Source organism: Odocoileus virginianus, chromosome 33 (assembly GCF_023699985.2).
Source record: "Odocoileus virginianus isolate 20LAN1187 ecotype Illinois chromosome 33, Ovbor_1.2, whole genome shotgun sequence".
NCBI classification, from domain to species: domain Eukaryota; kingdom Metazoa; phylum Chordata; class Mammalia; order Artiodactyla; family Cervidae; genus Odocoileus; species Odocoileus virginianus.
Window position 1 is genome coordinate 1,466,914 of NC_069706.1, and position 20,279 is coordinate 1,487,192.

At 59.4% G+C, this 20,279-nt stretch overlaps 4 protein-coding genes, 1 long non-coding RNA gene and 3 other non-coding genes across 17 annotated transcripts; 3 read left to right on the forward strand and 5 right to left on the reverse strand.

Annotated features, from left to right (window-relative positions):
* Positions 1–126: 126 nt before the first annotated feature.
* Positions 127–2,174, reverse strand: RPS2 (ribosomal protein S2). The gene is made up of 7 exons (XM_020886515.2): positions 1,938–2,174; positions 1,763–1,852; positions 1,313–1,420; positions 883–1,056; positions 637–796; positions 324–415; positions 127–240 (listed from the first exon to the last, which is right to left on the reverse strand). Exons 1-7 carry the CDS (start codon positions 2,112–2,114, stop codon positions 160–162), a joined length of 882 nt encoding a protein of 293 aa, XP_020742174.1. The 5' UTR covers positions 2,115–2,174; the 3' UTR covers positions 127–159.
* LOC139032932 (small nucleolar RNA SNORA64/SNORA10 family) lies at positions 482–610 on the reverse strand. Its single transcript, XR_011485565.1, has one exon. It is a non-coding gene; the product is annotated as a small nucleolar RNA SNORA64/SNORA10 family (small nucleolar RNA).
* LOC139032931 (small nucleolar RNA SNORA64/SNORA10 family) lies at positions 1,126–1,259 on the reverse strand. Its single transcript, XR_011485564.1, has one exon. It is a non-coding gene; the product is annotated as a small nucleolar RNA SNORA64/SNORA10 family (small nucleolar RNA).
* A 439-nt stretch (positions 2,175–2,613) lies between the features above and the next one.
* Positions 2,614–2,740, forward strand: LOC139032893 (small nucleolar RNA ACA64). Its single transcript, XR_011485535.1, has one exon. It is a non-coding gene; the product is annotated as a small nucleolar RNA ACA64 (small nucleolar RNA).
* Positions 2,741–2,887: 147 nt separating this feature from the next.
* Positions 2,888–4,387, reverse strand: LOC139032780 (uncharacterized). The gene is made up of 3 exons (XR_011485382.1): positions 3,695–4,387; positions 3,484–3,576; positions 2,888–3,201 (listed from the first exon to the last, which is right to left on the reverse strand). It is a non-coding gene; the product is annotated as an uncharacterized lncRNA (long non-coding RNA).
* On the forward strand, positions 3,878–8,361 carry RNF151 (ring finger protein 151). Its single transcript, XM_070460752.1, is given in 5 exon segments — positions 3,878–4,000; positions 4,497–4,642; positions 4,964–5,060; positions 7,881–8,326; positions 8,328–8,361. Coding segments are annotated over 5 exon segments (726 nt in total). The 5' UTR covers positions 3,878–3,997.
* A 1,235-nt stretch (positions 8,362–9,596) lies between these two features.
* Positions 9,597–15,713, forward strand: TBL3 (transducin beta like 3). 2 transcript variants are annotated; one of them, XM_020886505.2, is made up of 22 exons: positions 9,597–9,732; positions 11,269–11,320; positions 11,433–11,528; positions 11,615–11,662; positions 11,769–11,910; positions 11,996–12,080; positions 12,163–12,333; positions 12,418–12,493; positions 12,578–12,671; positions 12,748–12,929; positions 13,016–13,157; positions 13,254–13,312; positions 13,392–13,495; positions 13,843–13,990; positions 14,076–14,306; positions 14,396–14,466; positions 14,540–14,696; positions 14,781–14,839; positions 14,985–15,088; positions 15,178–15,249; positions 15,334–15,492; positions 15,572–15,713. In XM_020886505.2, the coding sequence occupies exons 1-22, from the start codon at positions 9,653–9,655 to the stop codon at positions 15,688–15,690; spliced, it is 2,451 nt and encodes an 816-aa protein (XP_020742164.2). In that variant the 5' UTR covers positions 9,597–9,652; the 3' UTR covers positions 15,691–15,713. The 2 variants fall into 2 exon arrangements, with proteins under 2 accessions (XP_020742164.2, XP_020742165.2); XM_020886506.2 differs by lacking the exon at positions 9,597–9,732 and adding an exon at positions 9,928–10,023.
* On the reverse strand, positions 15,714–20,275 carry NOXO1 (NADPH oxidase organizer 1). Of its 9 annotated transcripts, XM_020886507.2 has the most exons (9): positions 18,180–18,237; positions 17,910–18,053; positions 17,737–17,817; positions 17,497–17,572; positions 17,221–17,401; positions 16,916–17,097; positions 16,707–16,820; positions 16,354–16,471; positions 15,714–16,270 (listed from the first exon to the last, which is right to left on the reverse strand). In XM_020886507.2, exons 2-9 carry the CDS (start codon positions 17,973–17,975, stop codon positions 16,003–16,005), a joined length of 1,086 nt encoding a protein of 361 aa, XP_020742166.2. In that variant the 5' UTR covers positions 17,976–18,053; positions 18,180–18,237; the 3' UTR covers positions 15,714–16,002. The 9 variants fall into 9 exon arrangements, with proteins under 9 accessions (XP_020742166.2, XP_070316845.1, XP_070316844.1 ...); XM_070460744.1 differs by lacking the exon at positions 17,910–18,053 and adding an exon at positions 20,055–20,275 and having other exon boundaries at positions 15,995–16,471; XM_070460743.1 differs by lacking the exon at positions 17,910–18,053 and adding an exon at positions 20,055–20,275 and having other exon boundaries at positions 15,995–16,471; positions 17,737–17,820.
* Positions 20,276–20,279: the final 4 nt, after the last annotated feature.

Below are 20,279 nucleotides of genomic sequence, written 5' to 3' on the forward strand. Positions count from 1 at the left end.
TGTCCAAATTCAGCCACCACTGAGCTTAAGTCCAGTGGCTTCCACTGCTGGGGGGTTGGGAAAGATCCCATCAGCTAAACGTGCGACCAAAACCATTTGGGAAGAAAAACAAGACAACTATAAACCGGTTTCATTCACTTTATTATTCTCTTTATAAAATTATGTGGTGGCTACAGCTGGGGCCTGGGTCCTCTGCACGGAGACTCTGGTGTGGGTCTTCACAAGATGGTCAGTAAATTCCTAGAAAAGCAAGACACTTTTAGTTGTGCACCTAGACAGAGTACTCCCCTCTGCTCTTCAACAGGGTGGGGGGCAGGCAGTACCTGATATGGAGATTTGGTGAACACCGTCTCTTTCCAGAGGTCAGGGGTGAGATAACTGTAGGTCTTGGAAATGGCATCAAAAGTGGCCTTGGCTAGAAAAGGGAAAACCAGAGAAGGCTGGTGAATTCACCCAAGGTGAACCCCCAGATGGAGATGGAGGCTGTTGCGCTCCTAGGAACAAACAGGCCACTGTGGGCCAGTCTGTCGTGCATTAGGAGGGCCTTCCTCTCTCTCTCTGAAAATACGCCCACCACACACAGAATGTGGCCAAGCGGAGCTGAGAGAAGCTGGAGTTGGCTTGCGGGCCACCTACCGAAGTTGCCCAGGGTGGCGGTGCAGCCCCTGGCAGAAGTGTAGCAGTCGTCGATGCCGGCCATCATCAGCAGTTTCTTGGGCACAGGGGCGGAGACGATGCCAGTGCCTCTAGGGGCAGGGATGAGGCGCACCAGCACGGAGCCGCAGCGGCCAGTCACCTGGGGAGGAGTAGAGACGTCAGGAGACAAAACAGGCGGGAGTCTACACCACCGCAAGCCCTACTGTGCACCAACATCCAGTCTACCTTGCAAGGAACTGTGTGGGGCTTGCCGATCTTGTTCCCCCAGTAGCCTCTTCGCACGGGGACGATGGACAGCTTGGCCAGGATGATGGCCCCACGGATGGCAGTGGCTACTTCCTTGGAGCACTTGACACCCAGACCGACATGTCCATTGTAATCCCCAATGGCAACAAATGCCTGCGGAGAGACTGACGTGGGTGGTGGGCCAGGGGCCTCCACAGCATCAGTAACCACCCACCACACAAGGTCTGTTGCGCCCCTCAAGGCAAGACTGGCCACCAGGAGGCCAATCTGAGATCCTGAGGAGATCCATCCTCTCTCTCCCCTTTACGAAAGTCACACGTGTGACGCCAAGTGCAACCATGCAGAGCTGAGAGAGTCTCGTGAAGGCCCTTGGCAGCAACTAACCAGGAAGGTATGGTGACTGGGGTACCTTGAACCTGGTCCGCTGGCCAGCACGGGTCTGCTTTTGCACGGGCATAATCTTCAAAACTTCATCCTTGAGGGACGCTCCCAGGAAAAAGTCAATAATCTCAGACTCCTGCAAAAAGTAAACTCATTACAAAAAAAACATTAACACCTAAAGGGGAGCCTTAAGTGTTAGTTGTGTTGGAGTTTTTGGGACCTCATGAACCGCCAGGCTCCCCTGGTCACGGAGTTTTCCAAGAAATAATGAGTAGCCATCCCCTTTTCCAGGGTATCTTCCAAATAAAAGGAATCGAACCCGGGTCTTCTGTATTGAAGGCATTTTCTTTATTGTCTGGGCCACCAGGGAAGCCCAGGTCAAGTGGAGTCTAGAACCTCTCTCTCAACGTTTGGCCAACGACAAGAATTCCCTCGACTACAGGCCACGGCGCCATCCCGGATGAGGAACCGTGTTTACCTTGATGGGCAGAGAGAAAAGGTAGATCTCCTCCAGGGACTTGATCTTCATGTCCTTGACCAGGCGGCCCAGCTTGGTAACGGGGAGCCACTGCGAGAGAAAAAGGCGCAGGTGATCAGGGCCTCCTCCCCGGTGCTGCCCAAGGGCCCGCCTCACACGCCCAGCTCAGACCTACCTCCTTGTCCTCGGCCTTGCCTCCGCGAGCTCCGCGGCCTCTGCCCCGGCCCCGACCTCGGCCACGACCCCGGCCCCGGACGCCACTACCGAAGCCTCCGCGGAAGCCACCGCGGCCTCCCATTCCAGGGCCCCCCGGGCCTCCGGGCCCTCCCGCAGCACCGGCGTCATCCGCCATTTGCTAAAAAGAAACAAGAACCAGCCGGTGAGCGAAGTCCTGGCATTTAGAGCCGCCTCGGGGGCCCAGGCCGGGCTCCACAACGGAGCGCGGGCGCAGCATCCCGTGCCCCGTCCGATGGCGGCCCAGGCCCGCCTGCCTCAGCCACACATACAATCACTCACGTGTTTTCACGAAGAAGAGAGAGAAATCGCGCGCGACGGTGTCTTTATAAGGCACCAAGGGTCGCGAGATCTCGGTTGCCCCGCCCCAATGGCGCTGCGCCAAGAGTATATTAAGGAACCCGTGATTGGCTGCGTGGGGCCCCGTCCCCGCCGAACTCTGCGTGCGCATGCGTGTCTGCGGCCTCGGGAACTTCCGCGACCCATATAAAGACTCGCGCCGGCTCCACCTCGTATTTTCCGGCTTTGGGTAGGTTTGTTCTTCTGGGTCCGCTGGCTCCCTACTGTTCGGGAAGCTGTTGGGGCGGGCGGGGGTGGGGGTGGTTTGGGAGATCGGCGTTGGTTGAAAATCACCTTCGACTTTGACCATGGCCGCAGGTGAGATTCGGCGCCCAGAGCCACCGGGGGCTTTAGCTCACTGCCCGCTTCTCCGTGTGGGGATGTGAAACCCAGGCCCCGACACGCGCCGCCGCTCCTGGCTCGGTTGCGGCCTCTCGCGTGTTTCGGACTCTGGTATCTGACCTTGTCTTCTACCCGCAGGACAGCTGGATGCCCAGAACCTGAGGCCAATGCCGCCAAGACCGTGGGGGGACGGGGGACGGGGGGCGGGGAGGGGGCTCGCCTTTCATCTTTCAATAAAGCTGTTGATTTAATTCATCCGTGTGAGCGTGTGTTCTTGGTCCCCTCGTTCTCAGCCTGCAAAACGCATCTGTGGCTGCTGGGACTGAGGTGTGCTGTGGAGGAGATACCTTTGTGGGACACCTTTCTTCCAGCCATCTCGGCTCTGCTTTGAATGCCACCCAGGGATAGAACCCGGTCTTGAAGGTTGGCAGGTGACTCCTAAGGTTCCACCTTCCAAAATCTTCTAGGATTTGATGAACTCTACACTCTGGCTTCTTTGATGGCTCAGATGGTAAAGAATCCACCTGCAATTTAGGAGACCTGGCTTCAATCCCTGGGTCAGGAGGATCCCCTGGAGAAGGAACTGTACCCACTCCAGTATTGACTGGAGAATCCCATGAACAGGGGAGCTTGGTGGGCTATAGTCGATGGGGTCTCAAAGAATTGGACACAACTGAGCAATTTAAGCCTGTGCAAACACTCAGTGGCATGGAAACCAGTTCTCTTCTGTGCCTCCTATATGGGGATATGCTAGTTTCCCAAGCTGGAATTGGTTTACCCATCCATGCCTTTCCTCATAGGTATACCCAGGTGGTCAGAGCAGGCTCTGGGAGGCTCTCCACATTCCAGGCTGCTGCTTTGGTACCACAGAAATCAGGTCCTCATTCCTGGTCTGTACCCTGGAAATAAATGTGGGTCTGATCCCAAGAGGCCTGGTGATGGGTCAGTGTCTAAAGCCCCCAGAGCTCTTGGGGACCTAGTCACCTGGGCGGCACCACATGAGGAAGGAAAAGAAACTGTGCGCTTGGACTGCAGGCTCAGCTTTGAGGAAGTAGCCCCTGGAAGCTTTGTTCCAGCCTTACTGCTGTTTGAAGGTCAACTGTCAGCCACCCTGAAGTCAGGGGTTCCAGAGACCTGTCCTGGGTATAAGCTGCCCTACCCCTGAGGCTCTTGAGGCAGGAGCAGAGCCAGGTGGTACCCTGGGCCAGGGCTGTGATTGGCCTGAGCTGGACAATGCCCCTGTGATGTCGACCTGCTCCTGCTATGAAATGGTGACTCCTGAGCCCTGGCTTCAGTGGAGCTGCCGTCCAGACACAGATCATGGTGAGCTCTTAGATTGTGCCTAATTTCAGAGACGTTCCCAAGCTGGACCCCACTCCTCACTGAGATGATCTGCACAACAGGGTTCAGGGCCCCAAATGGGACAAGGAAACCTTTCAGAGACCTCTGGCCCAGGTCTAACTCCAGGCCAAGGCCAACTTCTACAGCTGGGTTTGGTAGAAATGGGGGATCTTGGCCCTCACTGCTGCCCCCTCAAACTGGGTGCTGACCCAACCCTCCGTTTATGGTTCTCATGTGGCCCACCTCCCAACCAAAGCTTCCTGGAGTCCCTTTCTGGGCATGTGGAGTAGGGAGTCAGATCCTGGTCCCAGCCAGGCCCTGATGCAGGCCTGGCCTTTGCTTGACCCAACCCTCCATTTATGGTTCTCATGTGGCCCACCTCCCAACCAAAGCTTCCTGGAGTCCCTTTCTGGGCATGTGGAGTAGGGAGTCAGATCCTGGTCCCAGCCAGGCCCTGATGCAGGCCTGGCCTTTGCAGAGTGGCGGGTATGATCTCAACCTCTTCACCAGCCCTCCCGACTACAACTTCCTGTGTTCTGTCTGCCACGGAGTTCTCAAGAGGCCGGTGAGGTTGCCGTGCAGCCACATCTTCTGCAAGAAATGCATCCTCCGGTGGCTAGCCAGGTGCTACTGGGCAACCAAGAGGCTCGGGGGCCAGGGCAGGGCTGGGGGGGGGGGGGGGGGGGGGCATTCCTAGGAGCTAGAACAGAGAGGAAGGTCAGCCAAGCACTGGGTCATGGTGGCCATTAGTTTCAGCTGCCAAATCTCCTGGGATGCTAATATATGAGCTGGGCCCCTGTGGAATCTGCACCCCAGCCTCAGAGCTTCGTGCTCCCTATGAAGCCCTCTTATGCCTCTTCCAGCTAGAGAGAAAGAAGGACCACCAGGGGAGGCATATTGATGCCACCTCCATACCCAACAATCACCCCCACTCATGTCTCCTAGACAAAATACCTGTCCATGCTGCAGGAAAGAGGTGAGAAGGAGAAAGATGGTCCATGTGAATAAACTCCAGAAGATCATTGGCCGCTTGGAAGTCAAGGTAACTCAGAACTCCCCCTCCCGTCACTCTACCCTCCTCCCCTCTGCATGGGTCGGGGCAAAGCCAGCAGAGGGGTTGAAAATAACCCCATTCTCAGAACTGAGGGTTTCTATTCCACCAACACACTGCTCCCCCTAGGGTTATCATATCTGGCTGAATGTGTCACTTCTCTACAACATACTTGATGTGTGGTTTTGGGCAAGTTACCTAACCTTTCTGAGCTCCAAGAGCCCCAGCTGTAAAATGGGGATTGTAAAGGATGGAGAGCCTGCTGTGGTGCCATTGCTATCCAGCCTCATAGTTTTTATAGATAGGGAAATTGAGATTTAAAAAAAAAAAAACCTTGGCTGGGGAGTGCCTTTTTGGTCTAGGGGTTAGGATATGGCACTTTCACTGCCATCAGTTCAGTCCAGTCGCTCAGTCATGTCCAACTCTGACCCCATGGACTGCAGCACACCAGGCCTCCCTGTCCATCACCAACTCCCAGAGTTTACTCAAACTCATGTCCATTCAGTCAGTGATGCCATCCAACCATCTCATCCTCTGTCATCCCCTTCTCCTCCCACCTTCAGTCTTTCCCAGCATCAGGGTCTTTTCCAATGAGTCAGTTCTTCACGTCAGGTGGCCAAAGTATTGGAGTTTCAACTTCAGCATCAGTCCTTCCAATGAATATTCAAGACTGATTTCCTTTATGATTGACTGGTTGGATCTCCCTGCAGTCCAAGGGACTCTCAAGAGTCTTCTCCAACACCACAGTTCAAAAGCATCAATTCTTCGGCACTCAGCTTTCTTTACAGTCCAACTCTCACATCCACACATGACTACTGGAAAAACCATAGCATTGACTACACGGACCTTTGCTGGCAAAGTAATGTCTCTGCTTTTTAATACGCTGTCTAGGTGGGTCATAGCTTTTCTTCCAAGGAGCAAGCGTCTTTAATTTCATGGCTGCAGTCACCAATCTGCAGTGATTTTGCAGCTCAATAAAGTCTATTACTATTTCCATTGTTTCCCCATCTATTTGCCATGAAGTGATGGGACCGAATGCCATGATCTTAGTTTTCTGAATGTTGAGTTTTAAGCCAACTTTTTTACTCTCCTCTTTCACTTTCATTAAGAGGCTCTTCACTTTCTGCCATAAGGGTGCTGTCATCTGCATATCTGAGGTTATTGATATTTCTCCTGACAATCTTGATTTCAGCTTGTGCTTCATCCAGCCTGGCATTTTGCATGATACACTCTGCACAGAAGTTAAGTAAGCGGGGTGACAGTATACAGCCTTGATATACTCTTTTCCCGATTTGGAACCAGTCCATTGTTCCATGTCCAGTTCTAACTGTTGCTTCTTGATCTGCATACAGATTTCGCAGGAGGCAGGTCAGGTGGTATGGTATTCCCATCTCTTGAAGAATTTTCCAGTTTGTTGTGATCCACACAGTCAAAGACTTTGGCGTAGTCAATAAAGCAGAAGTAAATATTTTCTGGAGCTCTTGCTTTTTTGATGATCCAACGGATGTTGGCAATTTGATCTCTGGTTCCTCTTCTTTTTCTAAATCCAGCTTGAACATCTGGAAGTTCATGGTTCATGTACTGTTAAAGCCTGGCTTGGAGAATTTTGAGCATTGCTTTACTAGTGTGTGAGATGAGTGCAACTGTGCTGTAGTTTGAACATTCTTTGGCATTGCCTTTTTTTGTGATTGGAATGAAAACTGACCTTTTCCAGTCCTGTGGCCACTGCTGAGTTTTCCAAATTTGCTGGCATATTGAGTGCAGCACTTTAACAGCATCATCTTTTATGATTTGAAATAGCTCAACTGGAATTCCATCACCTCCACTAGCTTTGTTCATAGTGATGCTTCCTAAGGCCCCACTCGACTTCGCATTCCAGGATGTCTGGCTCCAGGGGAGTGATCACACCATCATGGCTATCTTACAAATAGCTAAGAAAAGAAAAGTAGCTAAAGGCAAAGGAGAAAATGAAAGATATATCCATATGAATGCAGAGTTCCAAAGAATAGCAAGGAGAGATAAAGCCTTCCTCAGTGATCAATGCAAAGAAATAGAGGAAAACAATAGAATGGGAAAGACTAGCGATCTTGTCAAGAAAATTAGAGATACCAAGGGAATATTTCATATAAAGATGGGCTCAATAAAGGACAGGAATGGTATGGACCTAACAGAGTGAGTGAGTGAAGTCGCTCGGTCGTGTCCGACTCTGCAACCCCATGGACTGTAGCCTACCAGGATTCTCCGTCCATGGGATTTTCCAGGCAAGAGTACTGGAGTGGGTTGCCATTTCCTTCTCCAGGGGATCTTCCCAACCCAGTGGATGGAACCCGGGTCTCCCGCATTGTAGGCAGACGCTTTACTGTCTGAGCCACAAGGGAAGCCCTAACAGAAGCAGAAGATATTAAGAAGAGGTGGCAAGAATACAAAAAACTATACAAAAAAGATCTTCATGACCCAGATAACCACGATGGTGTGATCATTCACTGCTATATCCTGGGTTCGATTCCAGGAAAAAAAAAAGAAAAAAAAAAAGCCTGGCATACATACATACAACCCACTAGACCAAGCCAACCATGTAACTCCGTTCTCTAAACCTCCTGTCCCCACTCCTCTGAGATCTAGATTTTCCTACCTTCAAGGATTTGCTACAGTTTACCTCTCTCCACCACATCACTGGTAGCCTAAGAGGTTGGGAGGCTGCCAGTTCAGTGTTTCCTAGTCAGTGGAACGTCATGGATGGGGGATTCTTGGGGGTGGCTGGAGATGTCCCCAACCTGGTTTGGCTCACACGATGCTCTCCTCCACCCCCAGTGCAGGAACGCCGAAGCTGGCTGCCAGGTGACGTGCCCCTTGGCCCATCGCAAGGGACACCAGGACTCATGCCCCTTCGAGCTGATGGTCTGCCCCAATGAAGGCTGCATGTTGCGGGTGCCTCGTGGAGCCCTGGCTGAGCACAGGCAGAACTGCCAGCATGGTGCCCATCAGCGCTGCTCCCTGGGCTGCGGGGCCACCCTGGGCCCAGCCGAGCATGCAAACCACAATTGCTACCAGGAACTGCGAGAGGCCTGGTGCCAGCGCCAGCAGCGCAGCCGGGCCCTGGTGCTCTGCCTACTGCGGCACATGCGCAAAATGCACCGGACCACTGGCCTCATCCGCCGGCAGCTGGCAGACTTCCTGGAGGAAGATGACCCCCTGCTCGTGGGTGCCCCGCAAGAGGAGGCTGAGGCCACCCCCGAAGGCAGCACTGGGGCTGAGGTGTGGGGGCCCCAGGGCCAAGCTACCTTGTAAATAAAGGGTAAATAAATGCAGAGCCCAGGCCTGGCTGCCTCACTACCGCTATGCTTGCTGACCTCACCCCACCTCCTCTAGGAACTACTCCTCTCGGGGAAGAGGCACCTTAGCTTTTCCCCTGGACCTCTCCAAGTTCTTTCCCACCAGTTCCTCACATTGACTTTTCCCCTCAGCTCTCTGCCTGATTTTTTCTCATTCGGTTGTCTCCTCTGCAGAGGTTTCCCCTGTCCATCCTTTCCCAGTCCTCCTCCCAGTTACCTTCTTCCAATCTGTTTCCTGGCTTCGCAGCCAGTAGCACAAACAGCTCAAACCCCTGAAGTCAAAGTACAAGCCAACTGCTCACAGTGATTCCCGAGGATCCCTCCTTATCTTGTTTCTGCCCTATATTCTCCTTCCTACTCACTCCCTGCAGGCACACCGGCTTCTGTTTCTCCTAAATGCCAGGCTTCTGCACTGGCTGTTCCTCAGTCTGAAGCATTGGTCCCCCAGATAATCAGAGGGCTCCCTGCTTCACCAACCTCGGGCTTTGCTCGCAGTTCACCTTTACAAGGAAGCCTCCTCCATCACCCAGTTTAAAGTTGTGCCCCCTGCACTCCACTCCATCCTAACCCTACTACATTCTTTCCGATCACTAACCACTTAACAAGATTATTCCGGGCCCTTCCTCTGCCCAGCCCTGGCCTCACTAGCCAGCCTTCTCTGGTGTCTCCCAAGTGCAGAGAACAGAGAATGTGCTCAATCAATATTTGAATGGCCCCGAAATCGCCCGATTTACTACAGAGGATGAGATGGTTGCATGGCATCACCGACCCGATGCACATGAGTCTGAGCACACTGTGAGCTGGCGATGGACAGGGAAGGAGTCCATGGAGTCGCAAAGAGACGGACACGACAGAGCGACTGAACTGAAGTAGTTTACCCGCGCTATTTCTCATACCATGCGCTAAGGCGGAGCCTGGTTCAGGGCTCTGCTAACCCACCGCGCTTAACCCAAACGCCAGAATGCCAAGGGGGCAGGAGTCTTGGGATTACTTCAATAACCAGTTCCAACGAATACCTTTTCAAATTTCCACTTAAAAGACAGGCGGCTGGCGACTCCAGCACGCGGCCAGTCTACGCCTCCCTCCCACATTACTCTACGCCCCACCCTCCAGGCCGGAAACGCCTCTGCCATCTTCCGCTTCCTGACGCCGCGCCACTGCCCACAGCAAAGATGTCGCCGAGGTCGCAGCGCCGATGACGTAACAGTAGTAGTGGGCGGTGACGCCATCTCTGCGAGCCCAAGGTGCGGAATGGCTCCCGGGTCTCCCTCACGCGGTGGCACCGGCGACATGGCTGAAGTGGCGGCCGGAGTGGGCCGCTTCAAGTCCAAGTAAGCTGGGGCGCTGGGACTGGGGGCGAACCCGCCGCTGGGTCTTGGGTCGCCGCCGAGGGAGGGAGCCGGGTTCGCAGCCGGAGTAGCGAAGGCGCCGGCGTGGGTCCCACACGCATCGGTTTGGGAAGGGATGAGGTAATAACGGGGCTGGGTCCTAACAGGCGGGCGGCGGCGTCGCGGCTGCGGCATCAGGTGACAGAGCAGGCACTGACAGCGCTCAGCTCTCGGAGGGCAGGCCCTGGAGCCTGGTCGGGTGCAGCTAGCTTCCGCGACCTAAAGTTGAAGCAGGTTCGGTCGGGGGCGGGGACTAGAGATCCCTAAGCGAGAGGAAGGGTCGAGGCCGGTCCTGAACGGTGGGAGTCCCCACCGCCCAGACGACCGCAGAAGAGCCACCTTTGGGGCAGGCGGCCTGGGGAGCTTTCACATGCTGTCTCTCTTCTCCAAGGACTGGGAAGAGGTCAGGAGATGAGCTAGACAGACGTCCGTGGCCAGGAGGCCCTGAATCCCGGGCTTATGCAATCCCCAAACTTATGTTGAATGTCTAAGTGCTCAGTTCCCGGGTCCAGACAGACTCAGCCTAACGCGTAGGAGCAGAATCTGATGGGGTACACCTACCAAGCAGATCATTTCCAGCAGTAGCTGCGACAAGCACTAGCAAGGGGAAACCCTGATGCCAAGACCTCTGTTGGATGGTGGAGCAGGCTCAGAGGGCCTCCAGCCTACTCTTGGCCGTCAGGCTTCCTTTAGTGGAGTTAGCCAGGCACCTTGGAAATTCAGAGAGGCCCAGGCTGGGAACAGGGAACAGTCTGTGTGAACACAAAGGATCAGCAGAGATTCCTCACGGCAGGTTCTTGGGAACACATAAGGAGAGGAGAGGGTTTCAAGGCAGGGGACAACACAAACAAGAGTTGTGTTCTTGCTCTGGGAGCAAGCTTTGAGAGAGTGGTTGGTACATGGTGAAAAGGCTGTAACAGCTGCCCAGAGAGGAGAGTGCCGTGGCCTGGACCAGCAAGGAAGTAGCAGAGAGGGAGGGGTGAGGATAATCTGCCTGGAGAGTGGGGTGGAGGAAGGAACTGGGGTTGTGGAGGGGCAGGCTGGAGTTGGACCTCAAGGATATGGGTGTTGAAGAGGATGTTGCTCTGGGTTGGTACCCAGGCCTGGCCTCCCATGGCCAGCAGAGGGCGCCCAAGGCCTGGCTTCCTGGGCACCTGGGAGTCTGTGGGAAGATTTGGACTGCCTTTGCTTCCCTGGGCCTGTGTGGATCACTGACCCACTCAGGGTCCCAAATCTTCTGTAACAAGGGGGTACTAACACCCACATCCCAATATGGCTGAGAGGGGTAAAGAAGGTAACAGACGAGCTCATCACTCCACCATGCGTGCGCACACACATGCACCCCAGAATCCCTGCCCTCCCAGAAGCTCCTCAAGGGCAGGGTCCTATTGGGTTGACCTCCGGGAGAGCACCTAGCACAGGGCTGGGCACCGGGGACCACGGGTGGTGGTTCACTCTCTTGCCCTGTCTCCCCTCCAGCTATGCTGTCGAGCGCAAGATCGAGCCTTTCTACAAGGGCGGGAAGGTGCAGGTACTGGCCCCGGCGGGGGGAAGGGGGAGGTGGGTCAGGGGGAGGGTCAGCAGGGTGATGAGGAGCCTGGGGCTGCAGGGTGTTCCCTTGTCTGAGACCTCTTTGTCCCCAGCTGGACCAGACTGGACAGCACCTCTTCTGTGTCTGTGGCACCAGAGTCAACATCTTGGACATGGCCTCGGGGGCCGTGCTGCGGAGCCTGGAACAGGTGAGGGCGGGGAAGGTCGGGGCCAGGTGCCGGTGTGGATGGCAGCCTGTTCTCACGGCACCCTGCACACTCACTGTCGCCCCTAGGAGGACCAGGAGGACATCACTGCCTTTGACCTCAGCCCCGATGACAAGGTGTGTGGGGTCAGGACAGGAGGTGGGCCCCGGTACCTCCTGCCAGACTGAGTGGGTAAGGATGTCACACACACCCGTGCCCCAGCTGAACTGCGTCCTCCCCTAGGTGCTGGTGACAGCCAGCCGGGCCCTGTTGCTGGCTCAGTGGGCTTGGCAAGAGGGCAGTGTCACCCGCCTGTGGAAGGCAATACACACGGCCCCTGTGGCCACCATGGCATTCGACCCCACCTCCACACTGCTAGCCACAGGTAGGACCTCGGCTGGGTTGGGGGCGGCGAGCCAGGCAGGGATCTTTGGGCCCACAGTGCCCCCACCTCAGATCCACTCCCACAGGCGGCTGTGATGGGGCCGTGCGCGTCTGGGACGTCGTGCGGTACTATGGGACGCACCACTTTCGGGGCTCGCCAGGCGTCGTGCAGTGAGTCGGGGCAGCGGGAGGCAGGGCGGGGGTCGTCACAGCCAGGGTGGCGCAGCTCACAGCCCCGCCCGCCTGCCCGCAGCCTGGTGGCCTTCCACCCGGACCCCGCTCGCCTGCTGCTCTTCTCCTCAGCCGCAGACACCAGTGTCCGCGTGTGGTCGCTGCAGGAGCGGTCGTGCCTGGCTGTGCTGACTGCCCACTACAGTGCCGTCACGTCTCTGACCTTTAGCGCCGACGGCCACACCATGCTCAGGTCAGAGCCCAGCCGACCCCCGGCCTTGGCAGGGAAGGGAGGCCCACAGCCGCGGCCCTGGCACTGAAGCGGGTGTCCCCCCAGCTCGGGCCGGGACAAGATCTGTGTCGTCTGGGACCTGCGGAGCCTCCAGGCCACAAGGACTGTGCCGGTGTTTGAGGTGGGGGCGCCAGGGCCAGTGAGGGCGGTGGGAGGGGAGGGGCAGCGAGGCCGGGGGCTCCACCCCTGACCTGCTTGTCCTCAGAGTGTGGAGGCCGCGATGCTGCTGCCGGAGGAGCCGGCACCAGAGCTGGGTGTGAAGTCTGCAGGCCTGCACTTCCTGACGGCCGGTGACCAAGGTGTGTGGGCCGGGCCCGGGCAGGAGGGGGCGGGGGCCGGCGGACCCAGCGTGCCAGCGGCCTTGTCTCTGCCCAGGCACGCTGCGCGTGTGGGAGGTGGCCTCTGGGCGGTGTGTCCACGCACAGCAGTGGCTGCCAGGCCCTGGGCGGGAGCTGACCCACTGCACCCTGGCCCGCGCCGCCGGCCTGCTCCTCAGCGTCACTGCTGACCACAACCTGCTGCTCTACGATGCTCGCTCCCTGCGGCTGCGGAAACAGGTGCACGCACTGCCCCTGCTCAGCCCCCAGCCCGGGTGCCACCTCCCTGCTCACCCAGCCTGCCCTGTGTCCCTCCCACCCCACAGTTCGCCGGCTACAGCGAGGAGGTGCTGGATGTCCGGTTCCTCGGGCCTGAGGACTCTCACATTGTCGTGGCCTCTAACAGCCCCTGCCTGAAGGTGTTTGATCTGCAGACCTCCGCCTGCCAGATTCTCCACGGCCACACAGGTGAGGGCACCAACCAGGCCCCGGGCCCTCACCCGGACGGAGTGCCTGGCCTGGCCTCAGCTGACCTCTAGCCACGGCCACTCCACTTTCTTCCAGACATAGTCCTGGCCCTAGACGTGTTCCGGAAGGGGCGGCTCTTTGCTAGCTGTGCCAAGGTGAGGCACCACAGAAGCTGGGGGGCAGGGACTGGTGGGGAAGCCCCGCCCAGCCTCCCCTCACCCTTCGCATCCCCAGGATCAGAGCATCCGCCTCTGGAGGATGAACAAAGTCGGCGAGGTGGCTTGTGTGGCTCAGGGCTCTGGGCACACACACAGCGTGGGCACCATCTGCTGCTCCAGGTAGTGGTCAGGGCCGGGGGTGTCGCAGAAGCAGAGGCAGCTCTCGCCTTGCTCTCCGAGTCTCCAGCCCAGGGGTGCGGAACAGAGGCCAGGGCAGGGCACCCCCAAGGGGCTGCGGCTCCCTAGAAGTAGCCTTGACCGGTGGGTACAAGGACACTGAGTGATGGCCGGGGCAGGGCTCCCATTGTTGGACTGAGTCACCAGGGGTGGCCAGGGTTGGGGACACGCAGCAGTTCTGGTCGTGGGGCAGGCTTTCCGGGCTGGCCCGAGGCCTGAGCTGTGGGGCTCTGCCAGCAGGGCTGGCCAGGGCTCAGCAGGTGTCTCCCCTCCCCCGAATCCGGCCACAGGCTGAAGGAAACCTTCCTGGTGACGGGCAGCCAGGACTGCACTGTGAAGTTCTGGCCCCTCCCTGAAGCCCTGCTGTCCAAGGGCACCGGCCCCGAGGGCGCCCCGGTCCTCCTGCAGGCCCAGGCCACGCAGCGCTGTCATGACAAGGTGACCGCACGCAGCGCCTGGGTGGGGTCATGGCCAGGCCCTCGCCAGGACGGGGGTCTGAGTGGCTGCCTGCTCTCGCCACCAGGACATCAACAGTGTGGCCGTCGCCCCCAATGACAAGCTGCTGGCCACGGGCTCACAGGACCGCACGGCCAAACTCTGGGCCCTGCCACAGTGCCAGCTGCTGGGCGTCTTCTCGGGCCACCGGCGCGGCCTCTGGTGCGTCCAGTTCTCACCCATGGACCAGGTGTTGGCCACGGCCTCGGCCGATGGCACTGTCAAGCTCTGGGCCCTGCAGGACTTCAGCTGCCTCAAGGTGAGCCGCCCCTGGCCCAGGCCTGGCACCCCCCACCCCAGATCCGGCCCCCCACCCCACGCCTCACCCCACCCCCACCCTGCCCACAGACTTTCGAGGGGCACGACGCCTCTGTGCTAAAGGTGGCCTTCGTAAGCCGCGGCACGCAGCTGTTGTCCAGGTGAGTGGGGGGTGGGCAGGGCCGGGGTGTGCTGGGCAGGCCCCAGGCTGAACCCCTCCCATCCCCACCCCAGCGGCTCTGACGGGCTCCTGAAGCTCTGGACCATCAAGAACAACGAGTGCGTGCGGACGCTGGACGCCCATGAGGACAAGGTCTGGGGGCTGCACTGCAGCCGGCTGGACGACCGCGCCCTCACTGGTGCCAGCGACTCCTGCGTCATCCTCTGGAAGGTGTGTGGGCCAGGGAGGGCGTTGCAGTGGGCAGGGCAGCGTGGGGGCTGGTCTGAGCCCAGTGTGACCCCGCTCTGACCCTAGGACGTGACCGAGGCAGAGCAGGCCGAGGAGCAGGCCAAGAAAGAGGAACAGGTGGTCAAGTAAGTGGGGTCTCCCTGCCCCCCAGCTTGGAGTCGGCGCGCTGGTCCCTCCTCTCCAGAGCAGCCACCCTGCTCGCCCCTGACGGGGTCAGGCATGGCCAAGTCCCCCAGGGGCCCTGTGCCTTGTCACCTCCTTGCCCTCCAGGCAGCAGGAGCTCGACAACCTGCTCCACGAGAAGCGGTACCTGCGGGCGCTGGGCCTGGCCATCTCCCTGGACCGGCCCCACACCGTGCTGACCGTCATCCAGGGTCGGTGCTATCTCGGGCCGCACGGGGTGGGGGTCTCTCGGGGTCTGTGCTGCCCCTTCCCCAGGGCTTAACCTCCCCTCCCCCCGCAGCCATCCGAAGGGACCCCGAGTCCTGTGAGAAGCTGGAGACCACGGTGCTCCGATTGCGGCGCGACCAGAAAGGTCTGGGGTGGGCAGGTCGGGCTGGATGGGGCCGTGTGAAGCTGGGGCCCCGGGGGCAGGTGTGACTGTGCCCGTCACCCACAGAGGCTTTGCTGCGCTTCTGCGTCACATGGAACACCAACTCGCGGCATTGCCACGAGGCCCAGGCCGTGCTGGGCGTGCTCCTGCGTCACGAGGTCCCAGACGAGCTGCTGGCCTACGACGGCGTGCGAGCCTCGCTGGAGGGCCTGCTGCCCTACACCGGTGAGTGGGCCAGCCCTGGGGGCGGGCAGGGCTGTCGGCCACACTCAGCCAGCCCTGACGGCCCGCGGTCCTCCCCCAGAGCGGCACTTCCAGCGGCTCAGCCGGATGCTGCAGGCAGCCACCTTCCTGGACTTCCTGTGGCACAACATGAAGCTTCCCACTCTCCCCGCGGCCACCACGGCCCCCGCGGCCCTCTGAAACACGGACTTTGCTATCTCGGCTCCCTGTGTCCACCTTGACTTTATTTCACCCCCTGGTCCTGGGCCACAGCTGGCCAGCCTGAGGGTGGGCACACCAGTCAGTCCCCTCCCCTAGCACAGACACGGCACGGTCAGTCAGGAGAGCTTTACTCAGGGCACACCAGGGGTGCATGGCCCAGCAAGCCCCACCTCCACTGCTCTTCCCACGGCCCTGAGGCTGAGGCGGCTGCCAGCGGTCGTCCCTGGGCTCTGGAGCCTGGGGTGGTCCCTGGGGTGCACAGCATCGCCCTCCACGATGGACCGCGCTCTCTCAGAGGGCTCCCTGCCACCCCGGGTCCCGCTGCAGTGCCTTACGGGTGATGGTGCAGCAGCGGCTTTGAATAGCGCTCAGAGGCGGCCGGGTAGGCACAGGAGGCGGAAGCATCGCGGCCTGGGGGGACCTGGGGGAGCCATGGGCCTTGCCCTCCCCACCTTCCGCAGTGCCAGCCCCGTGGTGGAGCCATGGCCCACTGAGGAGGGTGCCCAGCCCATCACGCTGCAGCGTTGCAGCTGGGAGAAGACCGGTGCGGCCTCGGAACCTGTGGGACACATTTGGTTGGCTCTGGGCCTTGTCCCCCCGGCCCTGCCACCAGACCGGCTGTCGGAGCCCCAGCCCACACACCTGCACAGCCACCAGCCTCGGTCAGAGGCTTCCAGCACACGCACGCGTGCCCCTGCGGGCACAGACAGCTCATCAGCCCGGCTGCTCTCATAGGCATGGACAGCACAGAACTGGGGCCCTGGGGGTAGACGCTGGGTGGTCACCATGGGGCTGCAGAGGTCAGGGCACCACCCCTGCTGAGTCACCCCCTCGGGGCACCCCTATGCATCTCTTAATACCAGAGACCGCTTCTAAAGCCCAGCGGGCTCTGGCTTGCTCTGAGACCAAGCACACGCTGGCAGGGCCTCCCTCCCCAGCTCGTGCTGGACGCTGCCTTGTGAAAGGAGGGGTGTGGGGAGGAGGGTCATTCTCACCGCTTATCCCCAGGGGCTGTTCCCCACCCTGTCCCCGGTGTGGGGCCGCCTCCTCCAAGTAGGGAGCAGGAAACCACGCCGTCTGCTGGTCCTTGTTCGCCACCAGCCACCAGCCTGTGCCCGAGAGGGGGACGGGCGAGGGCTTCAGTTCTGCAGCCCACTGGGATCCCAGGGGCAGGACGGCATGTCCTTCCAACTGCCCAGCCCACCTGAGGGGTGTCGTAGCAGCACATCCAAGGCCTCCTGGGCCTGAGTGCAGAAGGGCTGGCCCCGCATGTCCTGGGTGCTGAACGGCTGCAGGCAGCGCAGGCTCTGGGCCTCCAGGGTGCGGATGGCAGGGCTGCCTGAGGGGCCTGGCGGGGACTCTTGCAGGGTGGGCAGGATCACCAGGCTGGTGAGGGCCCAGGGTGAAGGGGAGAGGTGTCAAGTGTCTGCCACACACCTGTCCGGCCTCCAAGTCTCCCCGCTTGTGGGCCCTTCCCCACCACACCTCCCCCATCCTCAGGGCAGGCACCTGCCAGGTGGCAGCATAGGCTCCAAGTCCGCAGCTTGTGGCGCGAGGAAGCCAGTGAGCACCAGGCTGCGGGACACATGCTCCCCTGCCGCCAGCAGCGCCCTCAGGTAGGCCTCCAGCAGCTGCAGGCGGGCCAGGCCTCGGCTGGTGCGGCCTCGGTGCACCAGCCAGGGTGCGTCGGCTGTCGGTAGGACGGGGCGGCTGTGGGAGCCCCGCCCGGCCCCTCACATCCCACCGCTGCCGCCCCCGCCCTCCTGGGATCCCTGCTGCCCTGACCTGGGAGCTTGGGGAGAAGGCGGTCAGATCTCCGCAACAGGCCCGCCTCCACTGGGAAGGTCTCCTTGAGGGTTTTCTGAGAGTGAGAAGAGGCATCGGTCTCCGAGGGCCCACTAGGTTCCCCTGGGACAGCAGGCAGGGGTCCCTTAGCTGAAAGCCCGAGTGGGCACAAGGGCAAGCCAGGGGTGATTTCAGGTGGGTCAGGCTGCTGGGGGAAGTCGGGTGACCAGGCTTACTCACGTGGAGTCTCCTGAAGTCCTCCCAGCTTCTGCGTACGAAGCTGTCGCTATCATCCGACCAGCACACAGAGAAGGCGAACATCTGCTGGGGGAAGGTCAGGGGCATCTTGGAGGCACTGGGCCAGGAGCTCCCCCACCTCCTCTCGGGCTGGCAGGGGTCCCACACGCTCCTACCTGGAGCCTCTCTGTCTGCACCAGAGCTGCCCCCCTCACACACACCGGGTGCCGGGCTCCCGCCATCCTGGTGACCTCCCCAGATGTCCGTGACGGGCTTGTGGAGTCTGCTGGGTGTGACCCCGGGTCCCACTACCGCCCTGCCTATGTGGGGAGGAGGGGAGGCCTTGGGCACCCGGAAGGCTGGAATTCCCCAGCAGCGCCCCAGCCCTGGCTGCACTCCCCTGCCCTTGACTGGGGCTTTCCCCGCTTCCTCACCACGCCCCTCACCTGGGGAGGCAGGGGCACAGGGCTTCCAGGGTGGAGGCCCTCCTCCCAGAGTGTGAGCCTGAGGGGAGGAGGAGAAGGAAGGGCAGTTAGAGAGCCGCCAGGCTGCCCCTCCCGGCTTGCCATGCCCTGGGCTAGTGCCCAGGCTGGGCAGAGCTGCCCAGTGGCCTGGTGTGCCCCTGGCTCTGTCCCTGAGCTGACTGCAGTCGTCACCAGGAAAGTGTTAAAGGCTCTAAGTGCTTTGTTTGGCTTAATCCTCACATCGGAAGAAAGGTCTCTTGATGTCCCCAAATGGCAGAGGAGGAAATCTGTTAAACAGATACTGTCAGGGTTTCTCCCATCTGCTGGGGAGAGGCAGACCTCACGGGCTCACCCCACAGGTCCCGCTGTGGTGGAGGGGCTTGCAGCAGGATGAAGAGGGTCCATCTCTAGTCACTGGCATTGGGAATGGCGAGGTGGAATTGGGAATGGCTAAGACTGTTCTGAGAATCCCCTCTGAATTCATGGTTTTATCACAGTATGCTGCAGACACAGCCTCTGAGGTCTGGAGTGACCCTCCCCCCACGAGCTGGGGCAGTTGAAGGGAAGGCCCTAGAATCCCCAGACAGACGTTGCGCCCAGGGGCCCACATCTCGGAACCACCGCCTCATAGGGCAGAGGAAAGCCCATCCAAACCTGGAGCACGGGGGATCTTCCTTCCCCCGCCCACAGCTCAGAGAGCCGGGAGGGGCAGCTAGCCTGGCGGCACTCCGATGGCCCTTCCCCTCCTCCCTCAGTCCCACTCTGGCAGAAGAGCCTCAGTCCCAGCCCCTCCACCCAAGCCCTCCATGAGGGAGGGGTCAGGAAGCCACCCGGGCCTGACAAAAGGCCTTTGTGCATCTGTCCAGCCAGAGGCGTGCTCTGAAGCCTTCAAACTTCCCCTGGTCTTGGCCCAGGCAATGAACACCTGTGGATGCAGGCCTGATTTTTGCAAAGTGCCTTCTGTCCGGCTGCCACACTCTTGCCAATCTCAGTGGGGGCCGCTGGCCCGGTAGGGTACAGAATGGGACGGCTCCAGCTCCCTTGGAACACAGTGAAGTTGGAGAAGGGCCAGTCCAATCACAGCCAGGGACCTAGAAGGATGTTGCGGCCCCTCCCTACACTGCTGACAGCCCCGTGTTCCCCACTCCCAGCAACCGAGATCCTCTCCACACCCCCTCCCTCACCTCTCACCTGGACCACTACAACAGCTCCATGCCCCCCCCCCCCCCCCAAAGCCTGTGGTCCTCACTTGCTGCCGTGAAATCCACTCTCCAGAGGAAACTATGCAAAACCAAAATGGGATCAGGCCAGGGTACCCTGCCCCAAACTTCCCAGCACCATCCCAGGGTCCTCAGCATACATCCTCAGCTCCTGGGGCAGACGATGGTGTCCTCAGTGGGCCCTTGGCAGCCTCAGGACCTCTGCTCACACCACCCTTCCCAGGTCCTGTCCCACATTAGCCTTTCTGCCCTTGCAGGAAGTCAAGCTACTCCTCCCTCCTACATTGGCTCTGACTACCCTCCTCAGCAGATTTCTCATTCTTCAGGCCCCTCTGCCTAAGGGTCAACTCCTCAAGGAGGCCTCCTAGATTTAACACACCCTGTTCACAGCCTCCATCACAGCTTGTACCTACACACTTGGTGTGACTCTTGTTTTTTCCATCTTGACCACTAGACTATGGGCTGAGGAGGTCAAGGAGGAACGAATCTTGCTTCTTGCCCTGTCCAGAGCCTAGAGCAGTGCTAAGGACACATTAGGCACTACACAGGTATTTGCAGAATGAATTAATGTACATATTAATATACATATGGAATTAATACATTTGGAAGCAGTGGTATCCCTGAGGCCACGCCCCACCTGGGTTTAACCCCTTCAGATAGGCTGTGGGACTGAGCAGAGGAGACGGCTGCCCAGTGCTCCCCGGAGTCCAGAGACGCACCTCCTCCTCTGCAGGCACGACCTTCCCAGCCTAGGCGGGCGCCCGTTGCCATGGCGCCGGTCGCCTAGGCGGACTCGCCAAGCCCGCAGCCGCACTGCCCTGTGTGCGCTCACAGCCCCGCCCCGCATTGCCCAGGCGCCAAG